Source organism: Dreissena polymorpha, chromosome 9, assembly GCF_020536995.1.
Source record: "Dreissena polymorpha isolate Duluth1 chromosome 9, UMN_Dpol_1.0, whole genome shotgun sequence".
Classification (NCBI taxonomy): domain Eukaryota; kingdom Metazoa; phylum Mollusca; class Bivalvia; order Myida; family Dreissenidae; genus Dreissena; species Dreissena polymorpha.
In genome coordinates, this window is record NC_068363.1 from 87,121,486 (window position 1) to 87,144,949 (window position 23,464).

The window sequence follows — 23,464 nt, forward strand, 5'->3', positions numbered from 1 at the left end:
ATTTGATGTAGACTTTCAAATCTTCAAACGCTATTTTCTCAAAACTATAAAGATGTCACTTGGTACCTTTTAGGACCAATGGGGCGATATAACATTTATATCGCACACATGATGTACAGTTGGTGTTGTAGAAATTGATTTTCTTAATACATATGACAAATACATGCAAAGCCTTGTTTTATACTGTCCGATTTCCAGACACTGTCGGAGGCATACATAAATTTAAAGTTCTCGTTCGTCCAACCGAGCGTCCGAACGTTCAGCCTTCAAGTTTGGGTACAAAACTCTCCTTAAACGGAAGGGAGCATTTCGCTCGTAAAGGAAGGACTTGAGTAGGCTGAGACCAATTTAAGCAGAACGCATTAATCAAAATTATATTTACTTTTAAAGGGTCCTTTTCACAGATGTTCGCGTGTATTGAAGTTTTTATTAAATGCTTTAAACTTCATAAATGTAAACAATGGGTCAGAATAGTCTAGCAAAAACAACAACATACAAGAATAATATTGATTAAAGAAAGAAACAAGTAAACATAACAAGGCTCGAACCACTGACCCCTGGAATACAAACCAATTAACATTAACCACTGTAACATCCGTGCACATACGTTGATTGGTGTATTGTATACAGTATGTACGCAATCCTCGTGATGTCACAGAATATAACGATATCAACAGAACTCTACAATGTATTCAATTTTTTCGCGTTTGTAACGCTTAATATTTTTCAGGTTTTTTATCGTCAAAAGATGCATATAATGGATATTTTAGAGCATGATAAATGTTAAGTTTTAGAGTTTCCTCGCAAATATCATAACTACAACAAACATTTGCAAATCTGAAACATTTTGTTTTCTATTTTGTCAATTTACCAAAACGTCCCTTTAAATATGCAAAAGTAATCTTGTTCTATGACTAAGTAATGGCTACATACCATTTACCCGTAACCCACATTTTGTAGATTGGCAGCTGTGTGTCTATAATCTTAAATACCGAACACAGAAATATATCAATAATTAAACTGTACAAATCAAAATAAACAACCTCCGGCGGGACTCGAACCCGCAATCCCCGGCTTAGGAGGCCGGTGCCTTATCCATTGGGCCACGGAGGCTTACACGAATCGATAGTGGTAAAATAATTAGTAGTAAGAAGTAGTAAAGAGTAGTTGTAGTAGAAATAGTCGGAGAAATAGTAAACGTCGTTGTAGTAGCACTAGTTGTACCTGTAGAACTCAACACATTTAGTTGAGTTTTTTTTTAATAAAACCGCCAGACAATTAAAACGTTTCTTTAAAAAAAAAAAACACGATTATTGTATCAGTTTGCAAAAACTATGTTTAAGCTTTATTTTCAATTAAAACCCACAACAACCCGTTGTTCCCCACGATCGACTGATATTGATTATAGCGTGATTGTTAAATATGACACTTCTACGTATGCCAATGTCTGCTTAACAATCGCATTATCGCACATGCATAGAGCCCATTTTTCCCGCTGGACAACGCTTTACGAACACACATTAATCCTATGCATTATACCCAGTTTTCGCAGAACGCGCCCATATGCTTACCACCATCTTTTCCAGGCGCTCTCACGTACAGCGAGCTGGGAACGCTGGTCCGGAAGTCGGGCGGGGAGTACGCGTATATCCTGGAAGCGTTCGGTCAGGTGCCCGCGTTCCTATTCGCGTGGACCTCCGTCATCGTAATCAGGTACGCAGACATTGACCGCCCTTACAATATAAAACCCCGATCTGGGAAAACGAATGTACGTTAAGTGTCTTCCAAGAGTAGTATGGGCAGTCCGATTCGGGTTATAAGGATGACGATTTCCGCTTTAACTGGATTTTCGCTGAGATTAGGATTCATATAAACGAAAAGCGGAAAGTATCGTCACTGATTAGCCTGTGCGGACTGAGACGATACTTCACTCACACACACACGCACACACGCACGCACGCACGCACGCACACGCACACGCACACGCACACATACTTGTAAAACCTTCCAACCGGGGAAATGTGTTCTAAACCTACCAAACGGGGACCACCATTTCCAAATATTCTAGAAAGCTTAAAGTGATAAAAAACAGACAAGTTTCGAACCTAAAATACGATTTTGACATAAAAATTATGATAAATAGGGTAATAAATCAAAGAAAATTTTACATGCACACCGGGGAATTATGTGCGTACCAAATGGGGAACTGCGATGTGTGCCAACTGGGGAACGGTGTATACCAACAGGGGTACTAAGTGCGTACCAACTGTGGAACTTCAATGTGTACCAACAGGGGAATGGTGTATACCAACAGGGGAACTTAGTGCGTTCCAACTGTGGCACTTCAATGTGTTCCAACTGGGGAACGGTGTATACCAACAGGGGTACTATGTGCGTACCAACCGTGGAACTTTAATGTGTGCCAACAGGGGAATTGTGTTAACCAAGAGAGGAACTTAAGCGCGCTATCACTGTGGAACTTCAATAATGTCCAACGGGGAACTTGCGTTTACCAACAGGGGTAATTGTGTGTAATCATGGTACCGTTGTTGATAGGGCAATGGCGTGCACGTTCATGAATAATATTTAAGTTAGTACAAAAATTGAAAAGAATATGTATGAAACAATATTTAAATTAAATATGTTTATTATATGACCTTATATAAGTTCTGCAAAAATGCCTCATTTGATTGACTTAAATATTATTCACATCAAAATAAGCATACGAGACATAACGCAAATCAAACAATACATTTATGACTTTATTAGCTATAAGCCGACTACAAGCATGCAAGTGCTGCATTATACCATAACAATCATGGTGCAATTAATCAACAAATGAATACAATTCGTTCTTAAAACTAAAAAATAATGTTTTTTCAGGCCACGCTAATTGTCAAACCGAATGAAGGAGAGGGGGAGGCGGCTTATTTGTTTAATTCCTTTTTTCCATCAGAAAAAAATATTCACGATGTTCACGTACTATGAAGTTTTTTTTCCTAAACGTAGAACTGCCCATAAGCATGTAGATTGAGTAGTGTAAATTTACTTTGTCCTTACTCTGACATTATAAAATAACTCATGCATTTAATCCCCTAAAACAGGTAAACATCAGAAAATTCATTCACACGCATGGCAACTTCCACTTCACTAAAATTGTCTTAAATACATTTATTGCATTTTCAAAAATAATAAAATCTGTAACTTTAAACAATCATGAACGTTTCACAACGAATGTGGCAAGGCCTGAGAAACAAAATAGTTTAGTAAACTAGCAAAACGACTTGATAACAATGCATTTTGATGCGCCAGTGACTTAGTCTACGGCGGTAGGTCAATCTGAATAATGATCAGTATTTATTGTTATAATATATGAATTCCAATTCTACAACTGTGATACCATTACACATGTGCTGTATTAAAAAAATACAGTATGTATGCAATTGTTTGAGTAGAGAATGCCAAAATCGGGTTAACGTTAATAATGAACTTACATTTAATTCTACCTGTCGAAATAACAGATTATATTTTAAGGAAAATAGTCACTGGCAATCGCTTAGTTTTCCCTTGCAAACTAAACACCTTTTTTCAAGATTTGAATTCACGTATTTTGTTCAAACTACCTTTATGTAAACCAACTTATGTACCTAATTTTTGCATAAAATATAATAGAAAGAGTGTATTTTAAGCACTGAAAATTTATGCCGATGTGTCAACCATATATTATTTGTTGAAAACAATATAAAAGTTATAATTAATGTTGTTATACACGTATAATCACCGCTGACTTTGACAGCATTATCATTATATAAAAACACTAATAATTAAATATGTACCAAAGCAAACACTTATCAAACACGTAGTTTAATATTATTTTGCATCACTTACATTATAGTATATATATTTACTGGGGAGTGCACATGTGAATCAATTGTTAGACCCTTGTTGGTGCCAACTTAAAAATAATATGTACCAACAGGGAAATTATAACAGTGTGACTCAATTCTGAATATAAACATACCAATTATATACACAAAGCAAATATGTGAATTGATAGTTAATGTGAATATCTACACTCAAAACAAATGCACAAAATTCTGTGTAGGAAATTATTGTAATATTTAACAACTATTTAATCAAGTGCGATATTTACGCAATAATTTACATATTGGTAATTTTTACTTTAAAATAACTATTAAGTACTCAACTGCAAGTCAGACACCTGTCATTCAAAACAAATTTTGTAAAATTGACAAAATATTCATTTGTATTCTTCACATTGTAGCAGTAGTTTAGCAGTAGTTTTTTATGTTATTTACATTTATCTTATAACATCTAAAAGTGTTTGTTTGTTATGCTTGAACAAGATGTTTGTTTCCATTTATCCGACTGAATTGTGTTGTGCCTTCTCTGAACGTTAAGCCTTCTAGATTGATTTGTTATCATGTTTGCTATATTCATTCATATTCACCAAGTTTGGGGTAAAAAATAACTTGTATAGTGAGTAACTCGTAGAAACTCGTAATAGAAAGTACAAAGAAACACTCTTTGGCCGAACTATATACCAATCCTAATTTGTTCGGCGATATGATTATGAACAAATATCGTTTTTGACTGAACCGTTTTAATAAAACATTCAAATACAATAAGCACACATATATCGTTTTCGAAAAGAGTATATAGAACAAGAAAACACACAAAACACATGTGGCAACTTCATCCTTTAACGTATTCTCCTAAACGTGCATTATATGTGTAGTATATTTTTAAGTTAAAAGTCCCCGTCGCTTATTTGTTTCAATTAAATTTCTGCAAAAGTCTTTGACATTTTTCCAACTTCTGTTGTGAAGGTCATTCTCACTTTTAATACATGCTAGTAATTCTTTTTTCCCTGGTAATTTACCCATTATCAAAGAATGCATGTCTTAATTACAGTTCGATACTAGAGCTTGAAAAAAATCGGAACTATATATAATCTTAGATAAAATGTTTAAATGTGTGTACTGTATTGCAATCACAAAATCGTTATAAGTTTACGTACATCGATATCCGATGATTCACAGTTCAACATATTTTCTGCTGCATCTTGTGAATTGTACTCTTGTGCAGTGTCGCTATGTTCTTTAGTTTCGGTACTCTGCAACACAATTCAATGAGACAATAATAGAGTAAGATTCATACATCCACGTTACTTAGTATCAGTTGAAATTGCAATTCTTTAGTAGCAGCATTTTCAATTGATATCATCACTCATGTGGCTTTTTATTATGATGTAGAAAATCTAAGTGACATGAGAATTTTGTGTAAATGTTTGCAACCGATGGTATAATACAAGTTTAATTCACTTCGTCCAAAATAGTTTACTTTTGCTTATCTTACATCACATGTTTTATTTTTTGCCGTTCACTGTCATTGGGAAAGATTTGAAACAAATTGATAGTTTGTTTTGTCGACATAATAACAAACTGAAAAACACCCATAAAACATTTTTAAAGGTTGCATTTAAATGATCAATTTCAACAAAACGGTTTCAAATTTAACATATCTTTGATTATTCATCTTGAACGTATCAAGCTTTTTTAAAGATTGGCTGAATACACCGACGTAGCAAGTCTTAACATATACCAGGTTGTTCCAAACATGTTATCAAAGTTCGAAAAAGTATACAAGGAATATTTTTTACAGATACTAATAAGACAAAATGTATGCACGGTAAAATGAAAGGTATTGTACTTCTCTGGACAAATGTGTTGGAAGAAAAAAAAACTGGTGAACGGACTGTGGTTCACGGTAAATCCTGTATGTATTGTGCGGTGGTTGGTGTAAAATGAACTATCTTTTCTTACCCATGTCAGAATGTATCGTATAGCAAATATCGAGTAGACGCTATTGTTTTTTTGTCGTTAAGATAAAATATGAACCATATGTGTCCATATGTAACACGCAAGTTAAATTTCCTAATGTCTCAGAGTTTCATACACAGTAATTGGCAGCGTATAAGTCTTACACTGAAAATTAAAATTAATGATATTACACTTCTTGGATAAGCGATAAGTAACGTTTTTGTGATTATGATGAAGTCGATGTTTATAAACTACATTGGTTAATACACATGCGCACCAGTTTCATTGACAGGTGTAAATTCTAAATTCTTTGTGTATATGAAGATTTTGAAAGACAATGAGTTCAAAGTCACTATAACAGGTAAACAATATTTTATTCTTTAAAAATTCGCATAACGTGTGCTATAAAATGTTAATATAATGATCATCGACGTACGTGTTATGTTAAGCCCAAATACCAATTAGCATCACCCGGAATAAATATTGGCACAATATAATTTAAGGCAAAATTACGCCTATTTCACTGAAGACTAAACCAAACCAGAAAATACGCCTTAGTTGCTTCGACATAGTGAAATATTACAAACCGTTTCATCGACTTCTTCCGTGTGTACGGATGTTGTTTGTCCTGGTTCCTGGCTGTCCGTAAAATCACTAAGGAGCCATAATTCTTACAAAATGCTGTTTACAGTATTCTGCTCTTGTTTATAGATTGGGGTCATGTTGGTAAAGAAGTATGCAAAATATAAAAGCAATATGTCGAGGGACATAGAAAATATTTGAGGTGGTACGCAAACTTTAACATTCCAACGCTCACGCTAACGCCGACGCCGGGGTGAGTAGAATAGCTCCACTATATATGTATATATATAGTCGAGCTAAAAACTGCCTAGAGCTCTAGTTTGTTTAACGTATATTTATAAAATATATTCGTGAAATATGTACCGTAAAACAAGCTTTGTAATCAAATGATATTTATATAAATCGATCTTTAGAATTCGTCTTCCAGTATTACTTGAACGTTTACATAAAAGCGCTTTTTAATAGTAATTAAAAATTGTAAACATAATTAAAAAACTAACCTTAGTTTTATGCGTTTGTTCGCTCGAAACTCCATTTTTCCAACTGACTTTCACTAAATGATATAAATACCGAGTGTATGATTTTTAAACAGCGCAACCGGGGAACTGTTATAAGCCTGGATACACACTCGATTGTAATATGGTCAAGATTTGTGTATATTTTGTGCATGCCACAAACCCGCTAATCGGGGAAGGCGTTGGATTTCTAACTTTAATTGACAGTTTAGTATTTCATTCACGTAGATTAGAGATTTTCGCCTAAAACCAACCGGGGAATTCCCCGGTTGGTAGGTGTTCCCCGGTTTGTTGGTGTGTATTCATACGATTTTCCCCGGTTGGTAGGTTTTACAAACTCACACGCACACGCACACTCACACACACACACACAAACACACACACACACACACACACACACACACGCACGCACGCACGCACGCACGCACGCGCACGCACGCACACTCACACACACACACACACACGCACGCACGCACGCGCGCGCACGCACGCACGCACGCACGCACGCACGCACACACACACATGCATTATCCCCGTTTTCACAGAGCGACGCTTATATGCAGTAAAAGCGCGCTCGTTTTATATACATTGTATGTCTTTTAATGCTCCGGAAAGTTCATTACTGTCTTTCGTTTGTCTGTATGCATATATCTTTGGGAGCTTATATGGATTTTGTACTGACTCATCAATTATTGAGTGGGTAAGAATGAAACCTTTTGTAAACGCCAGGTTTATTTATTCTGATATGCAACACATCATAAAAAGAAGATTACGCTCATTTTTTTCTGTTTGATATATATTTATTTTCGTTGGCGCAAAATACTTTATGCAACAAAATCCTTTATTTATTTTGGATGCTAGGCCTATTCTTAAACATACCGTTCGAGGTTTGGATCAAGTCTGTTCTCTAATCAACAACAACCGTTTGCTTTTTTCTGACTGAATCTGTACAGTGAACTTAAAAAAACAACTTCACATACAATTCATTTAAAAGCTATGCGCAACGCACTTCCGTGTCAGATTGAAAAAAGTGTGTGACCAACCGGTAACTACATTGTCACTTTTACCAACACAATTTTGTCCGATAAAAAATGTCCCGAAAGTCAACAAAGAGCAAGATAAAATTGTTGAATTTCTACACTGCTTGTTTGAGCTTTGACAACTTAATTAGCCCACGTGGTTATCTTAAGGTAAGCAAACACGCCTAACCTCAGGAGTAAGACTGTGCACATACCTACAAGCGTCTGGAGGGCTCTTGACGATTATCTATCTATGTCGAACTGTAATCTTCTATGAAAGCAACTACGATTATTTACAGTCGTGTTGATTGAATAAAATGGGGCTAAATGCATGTGCGTTAAGTGTCGTGCTAAATTTGCCCGTGCAGTCCGCACAGGAATGACTTTTTCCGCCTAAACCGGATTTTCGTTAAAAAGAGACTTTTTCTGAAAATTAATTCCATAAAAGCGGAAAAGGTTGGCTAATCTGTGACAACGGCACTACGCATATGCGATAAGACCCGTGTTCCCGGATGAGGCTCATTCATTTAGTCGCTAACTTAAGAATTTTAATAGTTTGTCGTGATTTGGGCGTCATTATGTAGAAAAATCTTACAAAAATAAACTTCATAGGAAATGCTAACATGTTCACACTAAAATGAAGGACATGTAATAATTAGCTTACGTTATTGTTCCATGTTTTGTTAACGATCAGTGAAAGTATTAGTGTATAACAAATTGCAATGAAATAAAATTAAATAAGTATCGTCCTTGGCATACATGGTTGATATGTTACCAGCGTCTGTCCGCCTTTCCTACAAACCAGTAGGAGCTTTTTTGCAAATAATTTATTGAATTTATATGAAATAAGATCTACACAGTAACATCTCACCATTCACGCATTTGTAAATCACGGCGGCTTATCAAGGGTGACACTTCTTTTGGGCGATACATTAATAAATTTTCCAATGCCATTTCTGAGGTGGAGCTTTTTTCAACATATTTAGCATTATTTTAAAGATAGGACAATGTACATGTAATGCGATTCAACGACGATTATTTTGTCCACAAATGTAAGGAAACAAACAATCACAACCCATTAAGAAATGTGAGGACCTTGTTGTGTCATGGTGGAGGTTTTGAAAACAAATTGATGTCTCTTGCGTGTGTGCCGAGACAATTTCCACCAGATTGAAACGCCAATGACATCAAAAGATTGCGTTTAAAATATACTAGTTGCTGCATGCACAAACGCATTGGCTTCTTGCAGATATAAAAGATAATTATGTAATTTTCAAAATGAGATGGAGCAAATGCGTTAAGGACAGGAGGGGTTGCCAATGCATGAATCATTATATGATTTACATTTGATAGATACTGTTTCTTTTTCATATTTTTGTTTATTTTTCGACGTATATAAGTAAACCAAATTCTATACAGAAGATATACACATTCAATAACAAAAATGTTAATATACCCAACTCAATTAATATGTCATCAATAAATAAACACATTTGACGTTATAAACCTGCTAACTCCAATAATACAAGTCTCATACTCTCACAATATTTCGTCTACAACACATTTGTTAGAACATTCACGAAATAATAAAAAGATGTTACTTCTGCTTGAAACGATGAGATATGTCCCATAATCCAAAAGCTAAATTCGCTAAAAGGCAAAGGTGAACGAATTCCATGGCGAGGACACTGTCACCGGACGACACGTAGAAACCGCTATCACCCTCGATTCAGTCGAATGTTGAAGGTCTCGTAATTTCTACAAAGATTGATACGCGAAGGAACTTCTGAAGTTCATTTATACGCGCATCTACTTCAACTTCGGTACACGGGAACCGGAAATTGTTGTCCGTATTGCGTGACCTGTGTTTAATTCACTCATATTCACCAGAAGACAACGTGATTCCGTCAATGCCCATGTATTGTGAGTGTAATATCTGCGTTTTTCTGCTCGTCACAGGAGATCCGTCGCTTCTATGAGACGCTAAAGCATACTTCGTTACATTGCTTTCTCTTTTGTGGCTGTAATTTGTGCAGCTCATCATGCTCACCTTGCTTAATTTTGTTTAAGCAGCAATATAAAGTGTTTTCATTATATTTGGAATTGGGCTAAAAACATCCTTCAGGTGTTTGCTCTATGATGCAACGTGTCCTCATGTATTCTTTGATGCCTTGACTAAGCATGTGTCAATCTTGGATATGGTATTGTGGACGCTAATTGTCAAGGACTCAATCTGTCCGATGTGTTTCGACATTGACGTCTGTCTATCTGAAGACAATGTCGCCATTTTGGACCTTTGCTGCCAGGTATTCAGTTTGGATGCTGTATTCTGTCGTTTGGCCTGCATGAATGAGCGAAGGATCTGAACTTTCAAGGGTCTATAACTGCTCCGCACTTGTTCTGCGTATGTAATGAATACTTGCTTCCCGGGTTCGGTTCCTTCCAAATATCTAGTTTCGACGTGATTGCATCCATCTTGCGATTTCTAGCAGCATTTTCCTTTTGAACCATCCTTAAATTCGCCACGGAGCTGTATTCATTTTACTTGCCTCTGTCATTTCATTTTTTCGTATTCATTTTCCTTGCCTCTGCCTTTTATATGCCGCAGTCTTTCCGCTTCCGCGATGTCCATCTGGATTTTGTTAAAGTAAGCGACAGAGGTATAAACTATCGTCTTTACATCCGCCTGTTTCTCTGAATGACTGAAGGCCTTGTATGGCGTATGCCAAGTTTGAAGCATATGTCCAGTCAGATTTCCGCCTTTCGGACAATCGTTTCCATTAAGTGATCTTTGAAAATGCGAGCTGACCTGTATGTTCTTAAGACGCCGCTGTTTGATGGCGTTTTCCAATTTGATTTTCTTCATGTGCTCAAAACCACCGAATTCCTTAGCTGGAATGTTATGGTCATCATTCATATATACCTCTTATGGTTGTCTCTTGGTGGCTAGCAAGATCTATTTGCCGGCGGATGGAGTGAGGTCGTGGTCACTTTCGTTGTTTTGCCCTGAGCAACATCGATGTCAGTGCAATGAGGACTGCCGTGCACGGTTTCTCTATCACCATTGCCCGATAAATGTGGTCCACACTCGTGATTATCTTAAGCATGCTTCTCATAACCAGATTTATCACGAGAGGACTGTCTGGTCTGTTCAAGCAGAGCTACATCAGACATGGCGCACCCTCCAGCTTTCGGAGGTACACTCTTGGTCACGTCACCTGTGGCAGTTCTGTCTTTCAGTATCCTCAGTTTGATAACGTTCTCCATCGTTATCTTTTTCATGTGCTCAAGGCTGTCTTACCTCGTAGTTGATATTGTATGGACAACATCAACATTCCCATGTGTGTCATCAACATTCCCATGTGTGTGTGGTTTCTGAGAAATTCCCGTTTCATTTTAAGAACCATTCTCTGTTGTTTTGGCCATACAATAATCAATAGAATCGGTCTTGTCATCCAGAACGTGCTTCACATTATCGTCGTGAGTCGAAATGTAGCAGTCGGCGTGAAATTTGTTTTCACCGCGTTGTCGAGGTCAAGCTTACATACGCGATGTCCTGCATTTGACCTTTAGAAAATGCGCAGTCATTGCTGTTCTCTTTAATGTCATACTTTAAGTTACCTTTGTCTTCTTTCTGTTTAATGGGGTTATCTTGCGAGCTGTGCATATGATGCATGATACATAGAGCGAGCGACTCACATGAGACCGATCGCCTTTGTATCTTGATATGGCGTTTTTCGACAACGTGGACACATCGCCAAATGTGAATGCATGTTTGCTATTCCCTAAGATGCCCTTCCAATTAGCGAGCTCAGATCTGTGACACGGTAATGTCTCAGGACTGATTATGTTGGAGCTGTAGGCATTTACTTGTCTCGACAACTGCGTATTTCTGATGTTCGCGTCAAATTTGTTCAATTTGTCAAGCGCTCTTCTTTCACCCGGGGAATCTGAAATTTACCTGCTCGCATACATAATCTCCACCCATTTCATGCGGCGAATGTCATTTTCAATTTCGATTGATTCATGTGTTCTAAAGCTACGTTATTCTTTACGCGCTCAATTGCGCGCGGTTTGTTGACCCCTTCCTTCTCATTTCGAGACAAGAGCTGTCTTCGCAATCGTCTGGCGATGTCTGAAAGAAAACGCGTACTATTCGTGAATTATTTCATACAACTAGAAAATGTATTGCTGTGTGATTGATTTAGTTTTCTCGCGTGTGTCCACCATCAACTTCCAACCATTTAGGGACAATAAACCCACATTGAAATCACAATCTATGGAATTCAAGGACCGTTACTTTTGCATTTAGGGGCGTTTTGACTGAATATCGCACTTCATCAATAACATATTCAAAATGCTTTCATGAAGTTTGATGGTGATCGGATGACCATTATTGGAGAAACGAAACAAAACATCCTGCCATATTTAACAGGGCATTATCTGATTATGCAAAAGGATCATTCTTACCTAAACAATACTTTACAAATGTCTGTCACATAATGTTACATGTACCGCTGTTAATAAACTCTAATTATTTTACCTAACACTTCGGATTAATGATATGAAAAACGTGAAAAAAACACAAATGAATGATTATGTTGTATGTATGCTTAGAAAAAAATGATTATTATAATGATCGTTAATAATGGTGATAATTATTAATAATACTCACAATGATTATTATATTGTTTCAAATAAATGTATACTGTTTTTGCTGTAAAAGATTCATAGATAGGAGGAGTAAAGACAAACCTTGAAAGCAAACCCATTATAAAAAATAAATTGTGATTTATGATTTTATGATTCTTGCTTAATATCTCAAGCGAAGTTAAATATTGATGTAATGCATGTGTAGATATGAATTATATGTCTTGTAAATGTTTATTCAAGTAGGTGCTTAGCGTTTCTTGTATGAAGCGCGTCTAAGATAACTCAAAGGAAATGTTCTGCTTCGCAATTGTTTATATTTCCGACATCCCATAGTGTTTTTTATGTTAAAAGTAAGTTGTCTTCATAGAATAATGTACGAAAATAAATGACTTTAAATTTTTACATGGGATTACTTAATGACAACTGATAAGTTATTATGATTTAAAATCGTTTAACAAATCGTTTATTATATTATATTTTATCATACCACCGCATTGATATCTGCCTGATATAACGTTGCCTGATATATTTTTTATATCATGGTCAACAGGCAGTTCTTATATCAGTCATGTGTGGAGGATGGTCATGTTGCACGGAATCAACTATAAAGTAATCATTTTTAGTAACATCGAATCAGATTCAACAATTAAACAATTTGATATCAAGATGTAATATTTTTTAAACACAAAATGCAACACAAACAGCAAAAACATTTGTTTCCAAATATTAAGCGTGCGTGCTCATCACGTCATTATTAACATGTTAAACGACGAAAGTCATATTCTTTCCCGCTAAAACTTCAGCTTTTTAGCGAATTTTTCATTATTTCTTTAAAATCGGAAACAAAGAGGTATGACAAACAGAAAAACAGGTTACTGCCTGATCTTTTTGTAATATATCAGGCTCGGCAAGAATAAATTAACGACTCGGCAAGCTTCGCCGTTATATTATTCTAAGCCTTGCCTTATATATTACAAAAATATCAGGCAGTTACCTGTTATTCTTTATATATTATATTATATTATAACGCTTACTTTGCGCTTTTTCTGAGACGCTAGTTGGCGACCTTGACCCTGACACGTCCCCGAACTCCACTAAGATCAGTTTCACAATTACCTGGTCAGCGTTTCCGTCGTTTTTGCCTAAGCTAGGAAATGGCAGAATCCTCTTTTTATGGCTGAATGCTTTTGTTATTTCCCACCCGGTTTCATAACTACATCTTGGAAAAATAATTGTGTGAACTTAATTGCGCGTGCTAGGATTTTGTCGTCACTAATGTAATGATAAATACGACGGTGGACGTTGATTTTACCGTAGTCTGTTGATTCTTATCTTTCGAAGATAAGTCTTCTCCCCTTTCTTCATAATGGAAAAAGAACTTATCCAAGGTTATGTTGGACAGTTAATCGAATTCCTCTCTGTGATTTCCTGTCAAATGTCGACTTATTATTTAAAATAAATCATCAATTAATTCTGTCAGGCATTAAAATATTGACATAGAAAAGAAGCATTGTTGGTAGCATGTAAAAAGCCCGCCAAAAGGGCAAATACAAAGTGGTCGCCTAAATTGGAATCTCTATGCTGTATTTCCCTCAAAATTGTATTATATATCAACCAGACGGTTAAAATAACAATTTACACTGAACATATCCACAATTTTTTTTTTAAATACCAGTACTGTGTGCATTATTTACGACGGTAACGATACGTTGTCGACATTGTACATTATTATCATCAACAAAAATTTTACGTTTGTTTTTATAAATATACATTTTTCAAATATGTTTTTATTTGTTCGTAACGCAAATATTCGTATAATTTCTGTGCTTTCGATATTTGATAATTTCGTATCAAATTTCCCATTTGTTTACATAACACGCATGATAATGTTGATTTTCATGGATTGAATATAACACGTCTTCTGTACAAAGCAGAAATAACATCTGTCCCAATTTAAAGATCGTCTAAAGTATTTCCCCGAAGCTACCCGGACGATGTCCTTAGAGATGAGCTCATGCACATCGGCAAATATTTAACTTTGTATCATCATTTATATTATTGCTTCAATAAAAAAACAATGTGCTGTATACGATTTAAAACATATGTGGTTTTCATATTCTACTGTTAAAGATAACGTTCTTTGTTTAAAATGACATCTTATTTGACGATAGTGAGCTCTGCGCCGTCATTCAAGTTATTGCAATAATGTTTTTCCCAAAATATTGTATTCTTTCAAGACCCTCGTCTATCGCCATTATCTGCCTGACGTTTTCCGAGTACCTGACGACATTCTTCCCGTACTGCGGCTCTCCGGAAGTGGTTCCTAAGGTGATAGCCGCCGTTGCTATAGGTACGATTTGATATACATGTACATGTATTCGAGTAAAACCTTTTTAAAATCAATATTTACAACCTATCACACCACGCACAAACTCCAACAGGAACACTTTTATAAAATTGTGAAAATAAGTCGTTTTTGGAACATGACACTTAATAAATCGATCCCAATAATTAGTATTTGCATATTTTACTAAAGAGAAGTATCCACACTACATTAAAAGTGTATCGTTGTCACGAGTTTTTAATCATATCTGCAATTTTCAGCAATATATGGTTCACGAAAAAATATTCAGTGTGAGTGATCATGTGCTGTTGGGAGGTGGGATGGGGATGGGGGCAGCGGAATTAGCCAGAAATAAGCCCACCTGTCCGGTATGGTTACCGCGTACTCTCATCTGCGCCTGGAACGGCGATTGAACCCTTGTCGCCGAGATGAGAATCGAGTGTACAACCAGCGTGCTAACCGGTCATCATGCGTCTAAACAAAGTCCCTATACTTATTATAATAATTTACGTTTTCACAGTGTATTGTGTTTAATTGTGTTATAACAATTTATTGTATGTATGCATAGTGTTTATCTTATTAATAAACTAAGGGAAAATCAAATATTTTAGATGGGTTTATTTTAAAACAAAAACACACGATAAAAGCGTTGGTTTGTGTCATTATGCTTTGCATTGACCGTTTTAAGGCGGTGATTTTAGTTGTATTCATTGGTATTTATGTTTTGCATGTGCTCTTGACCAGTAAGAAATGCGCATGATTGTAGAAAGAACCACTAATCCCTCGCTATGACAATATACGCACCGTGCTACAAACAACGCTGGTCAATTATATCAACCAATGATAGCATACTTTAAATAACAAAGTTTGATAAGGGTTGTGATTTTGAAAGGAATATAAATGGGTCAGCTTTATTTGTACCAACAGACAGAGACGTTGATAATGTTATCTTCGTCTCTGAAACAGTTTAGTGATCTTTATCAAAAATTGCTTTTTTCGGGGTATTTATATTGTCATATATTGGATGACAATAGTGATCTCATTCCTCCTTTAGGTTCATTCATTATGCAACTCTATTTGTGAAAACCGGACTCATTGCATGCGCATTAAGTGTCGTTCGAGATTAGTCTGTTTAGTCCGTACAGTCTAATCAGGGACGACGTGTAGCGGATCCGTGGTCTAGTGGTAGCACACTGGCTTCACAATCCAGAGATCGCTGGTTCGATCCCCCGCTGCACCTAACCTACTAACTCGTCTTTCGCATGAGACGTAAAACCGAGGTGCAGTGTACTAGGTGCTATACACCGGGCACTTAAAGACCCAGGGTCACCTCTGGAACGGGGTGTCTCCTGTATCTTGCACTATCCCCCGTAACCAACTAAAACGTCTTTCTGGGGGGCGATGGCCATATGGGAGACAATCCCGGTGCACTCGATACAAAATAATGATGAAGAAGAAAAAGTAGCAGGGACGACGTATACCGCCTAAACTGGAATATCATTAACAAGAGACGTCCTTATAACTCAGATCAGAAAGTGTCCATCCTGATTTACCTTTGAGGACTACACAGGCTAATCTGTGATGGCATTGCATAAATCCCAGTTTTCACAGATCTAGGTTGATTTTTATTTGGTGAACATTTCAGCCGGGAGTAAAAGGCGGGCTTTTGTTTTGTAGTTATTGTATGCGTCTTTTACAGTATAGCTGGCATCTGTATTCCTATTTCGGCGGCTTTCGCTGATCTTTCGATTGGCAAGCTTAATTGTAAACATCGGTCATATTATTTGTCTTTCACAAATTAATCAGTAAAAAATGATTTCATTTGAAAACAACATACAAATAAGAATTAAAAAAAAAGTTCAGATCAATGTTATCAGATTTATATACAAGTTATTGAAATAAAGTGCATGTTTGGTAAGCCGCATTTGCATTTAATGCGTGTTTAATCGTTAAATACCGCGAGATACAGATTAACATGATACGATGGTTACATAATGCGTTAGAGAATTTACTTGACAAACGCAAAGGATGCAACACTATCGCGCACATCGTTTATTGCGGTAAAACAAATAGAGATCGTGCGTCTGCATGCACTGGTCTGTACTTTTAGCACGATGGTAGATATTACCTGACGCGTCATTACGGATACTAATTTTTATAGTCTGAAATCTGAAGCACAATTGCAGCCCATCCGAAATTTCCAAAATATATCACGTTATTTCCTTTATAGGCATTGAGAGCTGTTTTATCGCTTTATATGTAACAATTATATATATTGTCCATATAACAATTATATATATTGTCCATATATATATATATATATATATATATATATATATATATATATATATATACCAATACATAGTGCCAGTTACGCGGTCTCTGTAGTTTTCAGACTGTACTTACGAGGTCAATATAAAAAACGGGGTCTATATACAACCCCGCAATCTAGGCTCCTTTAATTACTATGAGGGGGGTGTAGGGGAGGTAATGCAATCAAATCTCACAATAAGGTCTTAAATCGAAAACCACAATCAGGTCTGAAATTGAAATTGTATATACCTCGCAAATAAGTTCGCTATATATTTCCTTGTATAAGACGTTAAATAAATGACGTATTTATATACAATAATAATAGTAGGTACCCCTATATACCTTAATTCGTGTTTATATCGGATAAAAAAGGGTATGGAGATACATGTATTTAAAGTGGGAACCCCATAACCTATTTCTAAATCAGAGACCCCGTAACTGGCCATATGTGTGAATATATATATATATATATATATATATATATATATATATATATATATATATATATATATATATATATATATATATATATATATATATATATATATATATATATATATATGGACAATGCTAAAATGCTTAAACACAGGATATATTCGGGTGCTCGATTTAGCAATGCGATCTCGACATATGCCATAAAACAAATTTGTCACAATGAAGTAACGTTTAAGTGCTCTTAAAACGTCGCTTAAAAGAGAATCAGTAAACGTAAATAAATAGATCAGCTGTATATCTCAAAGTCGGGCAAATGTTTTACCTACAAATGGCACATAAGGACATACTTAGAATATGTCTTTTCATCTGTTTGCCGCGTGATATCTTAAATCGAACATTACCTGCCTTCGATGTACACGACGGCAACGCATGAGAATTCGCCGGGTTCGAGCATTCGTCTCTTTTTTAAGTGTTTTTTTTACGCGTGATAAGGCAGTGCAATGTTTTTTTTAAATATATGAATTCTTTGTTGAAATAAATCAATACTGGTTAGATTCGGATTTCCGATATTAAAACGTAATAGCATCATTAAACCTGATGAACCTGACGAATACATTATAGCAAGATTTTAAGTCGGTTTGCCACCTTGAAACATTACAGCAACATGAACCAATATGAAACGCTGACTTGAACACATTTCGGTCATATATGCTTCAATGCGTTAATAGAGTAAACGTTAGTTTAATGCAGTTTTAACGAATTAATAAATACCACTCACGCTCTGTTCCTTACAACACCATATCAGCCATCGTATCTCACAAGTAATTATCTTTCACAGGACACATACATACATACTTTGTTGTATATCAGCGATCATCTTGGCGATCGTGCAACTTAATAAGAGCATGCCATCGAAGCATTGATCTCAGTACGCAGAGCACAACAGTTAATTCACTGTTCTTACAACCATTTGAAGAGGACACTCGTCTAAACGAGCATGCCGACATTCACTCACCTCTTTATTGGACTTGAAAAAGACTCCCAACTTACACGTCGCATGTGTTATAAGTCACAAGTCACAATTATAATTTCCACGCAACGCCCAGTACCATCATCCAATCAGTTGGTTTACATCGTTTTCACGTGCTTGAATAATAATTCACATATTGCCCATAAGTATGCAATTATATTTTGGTTTATATGGTGGGATCAACGACACATATCTCTGCTTAACGATAGAAAGTATATATTTGCTTCATTTTATCTGGCATATCAGGATCACTTTATTACAAGCAAAATTTTAAGATACACACTGACCCCCTAACTTTCCGAGTTAAACACTGCCAGTTTGCGAACATAATAACTAACAAGAAAAAACTCAGTGACTAAGGGACGTACGACTTTTCGGACGCAACCACGTCTTTAAAATAATAACTGTCCAATAAATCAAGTGACCATATGCACTATGTACACGAATAATTACAGTTTCGTTAAATATTTTCTGTTTCAATAGTAACGCTGATGGTGATTAACAGCATGAGCGTCACGGCAGCCGCACGCGTACAGATCCTGTTCACAGCGGCCAAGCTGGGAGCTCTAGTAATCGTCATGATCGGCGGCATAGTCCGTCTCGCCCAGGGTAAGTCATAAGTTTCCAGCTGGGGCGCTGATTATCATCTGCAGTAGCATCGCCCGGCTCGCCTTACTTCCAGCTGGTTCCTTAATCCGCTAGAAAAGCTTATTATAGTCATCGTGTGCGGCCTTGTCCGGGTCGCACGCCATAAGCCCATAGTTGTAAGCTGAATGCGCCCATAATCACAATTGTCGCAGGCATAGTCAGGCTCTTGGAGGTTGATTCTTTAGTTGCAAGTTGACGGCGCTCATTATCAACGTCGTCAGCGGCATCGTCCGGCTCGTTGAGATCGGGTCTTTAGTTGCCAGTTGGAGACGCTCATAATCAGCGTCGTCAGCGTCGTTGCCCGGCTCGTTGAGGTTGATTCTTTAGTTGCAAGTTAGGTGCGCTCGAAATCAGCGTCGTCAGCGTCGTTGCCCGGCTCGTTGAGGTTGATTCTTTAGTTGCAAGTTAGGTGCGCTCGAAATCAGCGTCGTCAGCGGCATCGTCCGATTCGTTGAGGTTGGGTCTTTAGTTGCAAGTTGGGGGCGCTCATAATCAGAGTCGTCAGCGTCGTTGTCCGGCTCGTTGAGGTTGATTCTTTAGTTGCAAGTAAGGTGCGCTCATAATTAGCGTCGTCAGCGGCATCGTCCGGCTCGTTGAGGTCGGGTCTTTAGTTGCAAGTTTGGGACGCTCCTCATCAGCGTCGTCAGCGGCATCGTCCGGCTCGTTGAGGTTGGGTCTTTGGTTGCAAGTTTGGGGACGCTCATAATCAGCGTCGTCAGCGTCGTTGCCCGGCTCGTTGAGGTTGATTCTTTAGTTGCAAGTTTGGGGACGCTCATAATCAGCGTCGTCAGCGGCATCGTCCGGCTCGTTGATTTTGGGTCTTTAGTTGCAAGTATAAGACGCTCATAATCAGTGTCGTCAGCGGCATCGTCCGGCTCGTTGATGTTGATTCTTAAGTTGCAAGTTTGGGAACGCTCATAATCAGTGTCGTCAGGGGCATCGTCCGGCTCGTTGAGGTTGGGTCTTTGGTTGCAAGTTTGGGGACGCTCATAATCAGCGTCGTCAGCGTCGTTGCCCGGCTCGTTGAGGTTGATTCTTTAGTTGCAAGTTTGGGGACGCTCATAATCAGCGTCGTCAGCGGCATCGTCCGGCTCGTTGATTTTGGGTCTTTAGTTGCAAGTATAAGACGCTCATAATCAGTGTCGTCAGCGGCATCGTCCGGCTCGTTGATGTTGATTCTTAAGTTGCAATTTGGGAACGCTCATAATCAGTGTCGTCAGGGGCATCGTCCGGCTCGTTGATGTTGATTCTTAAGTTGCAATTTGGGAACGCTCATAATCAGTGTCGTCAGCGGCATCGTCCGGCTCGTTGAGGTTGATTCTTAAGTTGCAATTTGGGAACGCTCATAATAAGTGTCGTCAGCGGCATCGTCCGGCTCGTTGAGATCGGGTCTTTAGTTGCAAGTTTGGGACGCTCCTCATCAGCGTCGTCAGCGGCATCGTCCGGCTCGTTGAGGTTGGGTCTTTAGTTGCAAGTTTGGGACGCTCATAATCAGCGTCGTAAGCGGTATCGTCCGTCTCGTTGAGGTCGGGTCTTTACTTGCAAGTTTGGGGACGCTCATAATCAGTGTCGTCAGCGGCATCGTCCGGCTCGTTGAGGTTGGGTCTTTAGTTGCAAGTATAAGACGCTCATAATCAGCGTCGTCAGCGGCATCGTCCGGCTCGTTGATGTGGATTCTTTAGTTGCAATTTAGGGACGCTCATAATAAGTGTCGGCAGCGGCATCGTCCGGCTCGTTAAGATTGATTCATAAGTTGCAAGTTTGGGACGCTCATAATCAGCGTCGTCAGCGGCATCGTCCGGCTCGTTGATGTTGATTCTTTAGTTGCAAGTTTGGGACGCTCATAATCAGCGTCGTCAGCGGCATCGTCCGGTTCGTTGAGGTTGTTTCTTTAGTTGCAAGTTTGGGACGCTCATAATCAGCGTCGTCAGCGGCATCGTCCGGCTCGTTGAGGTCGGGTCTTTAGTTGCAAGTTTGGGACGCTCAAAATCAGCGTCGTCAGCGGCATCGTCCGGCTCATTGAGGTCGGGTCTTTAGGTGCAAGTTTGGGGACGCTCATAATCAGAATCGCCAGCAGCATCGTCCGGCTCGTTGAGGTTGGGTCTTAAGTAGCAAGTTTGGGGCGCTCATAGTCAGCGTCGTCAGCGGTATTGTCCGGTTCGTTGAGGTTCGTCTTTAGTTGCAAGTTGGGGACGCTCACAATTAGCGTCGTCAGGGGCCTCGTCCGGCTCGTTGAGGTTGGGTCTTTAGTTGCAAGTTTAAGACGCTCATAGTTAGCTTCGCCAGCGGCATAGTCCGGCTCGTTGAGGTTGAGTCTTTAGTTGCATGTTTGGGGCGCTCATAATCAACGTCGTCAGCGGCATCGTCCGGCTCGGTGAGGTTGGGTCTTTAGTTGTAATTTGGGGGCGCTCATAATCAGCTTTGTTAGAGTCAATGTCCGGCTCGCTCAGGGTAAGTCACCGTGGGAAAGTGGTGTCTCTGATCACTGCAACAATATTCTAGATCGACGAGAGTTGTTAATACATTATCATGTTTCTAAAGAATGCCATTTTATTTACTTTTTACACAACTAAGCTATTGTAAATAATCTAAAGTGATCAAATTAACAAGACAAAATGAATAATGTGTTTCTTTTATACCTAGATTTAAACCCGGGACCGTTGGGAATACAATTCACTGCACCATTAGTAGGATATTTAGCAGTGAACGTGTTTCCAACTTAAAAAAAAACGTCACATTATATTTCTATATTTCTATTTATGCTTTTGGCAATACATCACGACAGTTAAACTATGTTCTTTAGCATTAGTTTAAATCCGTGACATTTTTTAAATTGTCATTTTGCCAATATGTGTAGAAGCTCATGTAAACCATGTTTAGTACCGTGATGCTATCATCAGCATCTTTGGGCTCTAACATGGTGATTTCCAAGGCACCAGCCGTACAAAGCCTTGCTGCCGATTCCCCGAACACAAGAAAATCAGACCATATCTTTAGCAATGTGGATCAATCGTCATTATTGTAGACGTCGTCGTAGGCGGTTACACATTGCTTCACTCTTGGAAAACTGGGCTTAATGCATGTGCTAACGTTGAGTGCTTAATGCACGCGTTTAAAGCGTCGTCTCACATTAGCCTGTGCAATCCGCACAGGCAGATCAGTAACGCCACTTTCCGCTTTAATGGATTTGTTTTTCGGTTAAACGTCTCTTCTTAACGAAAATGCATTTTCGGACTGCTATACGCACACGCATTGAGCTCAGTTTTCGGAGCGCGAGGCTCTTTTGATTAATATAAAACTCTACACCTGCCTGCAGGTCACACGACACAGTTCCAGGACAGTTTCGCCGGATCCACCAGCTCACCCTCAACTATCGCACTGGCGTTCTACCAGGCTCTCTGGGCGTATGACGGCTGGTAAGAACCGTAACTCTAACTGTCTCGATATAACTGTAACGCAGTTTCTCCCCCTCGCCCTGGTGTTCTGTCAGCCGCTCTGGGAGTATGACGGCTGGTAAGTACCGTAAGTCTTATTGTCTCGCATTGATGTCCACTTGCCTTGGCGTTCTGCAACGCTCTCTATGCGTATGACGGCTGGTAAGTACCGTAACTCTTTTTGTCTCGCATTGATGTCCACTCGCCCTAGCGTTCTGCAAGGCCCTCCATGCGTATGAAGGCTGGTAAGTACCGTAACACTCACTGTCTCGCAATGATCACCTCGCCCTGGCGTTCTGTCAGGCTCTCTGGGCGTATGACGGCTGGTAAGTGCCGTAACGCTCACTGTCTCGCAGTGATATCCCCTCACCCTGGCGTTTTACCAGGCTCCTAAGGCTTACAACAACTGAAAAGTACCGAAACTCTAATTGTCTCGCAGTGATCTCCCCTGGAATGGAGTTGCAGTCATGCTGGCATAGTCCTGTACATACATACAAGCATTTTTGATAAATTGAGCGTTTTTTGAAAACTGGGCTAAATGCGTGTGCGTCCAATGTCATCGCGAATTAGAATGTGCACATTCTAATAAACAGGCATATCAGGGACGCCGCTTTCCGCCTAAACTGTATTTCGCTAAGAAGAGATTAA

At 38.4% G+C, this 23,464-nt stretch overlaps 1 protein-coding gene and 1 non-coding gene across 4 annotated transcripts in view; one reads left to right on the top strand and one right to left on the bottom strand.

Annotated features, from left to right (window-relative positions):
- LOC127843600 (b(0,+)-type amino acid transporter 1-like) overlaps positions 1-23,464 on the top strand; it is a 48,594-nt gene that overhangs the window by 17,688 nt on the left and 7,442 nt on the right. For all 3 annotated transcript variants that reach the window (XM_052373282.1, XM_052373285.1, XM_052373284.1), the window contains exons 4-7: positions 1,587-1,713; positions 14,850-14,962; positions 19,218-19,343; positions 22,699-22,798. In XM_052373282.1, coding sequence (XP_052229242.1) covers positions 1,587-1,713; positions 14,850-14,962; positions 19,218-19,343; positions 22,699-22,798 — 466 coding nt within the window. The remainder of the gene's footprint in view (positions 1-1,586; positions 1,714-14,849; positions 14,963-19,217; positions 19,344-22,698; positions 22,799-23,464) is intronic.
- On the bottom strand, positions 1,041-1,113 carry Trnar-ccu (transfer RNA arginine (anticodon CCU)). The gene has a single exon. It is a non-coding gene; the product is annotated as a tRNA-Arg (tRNA).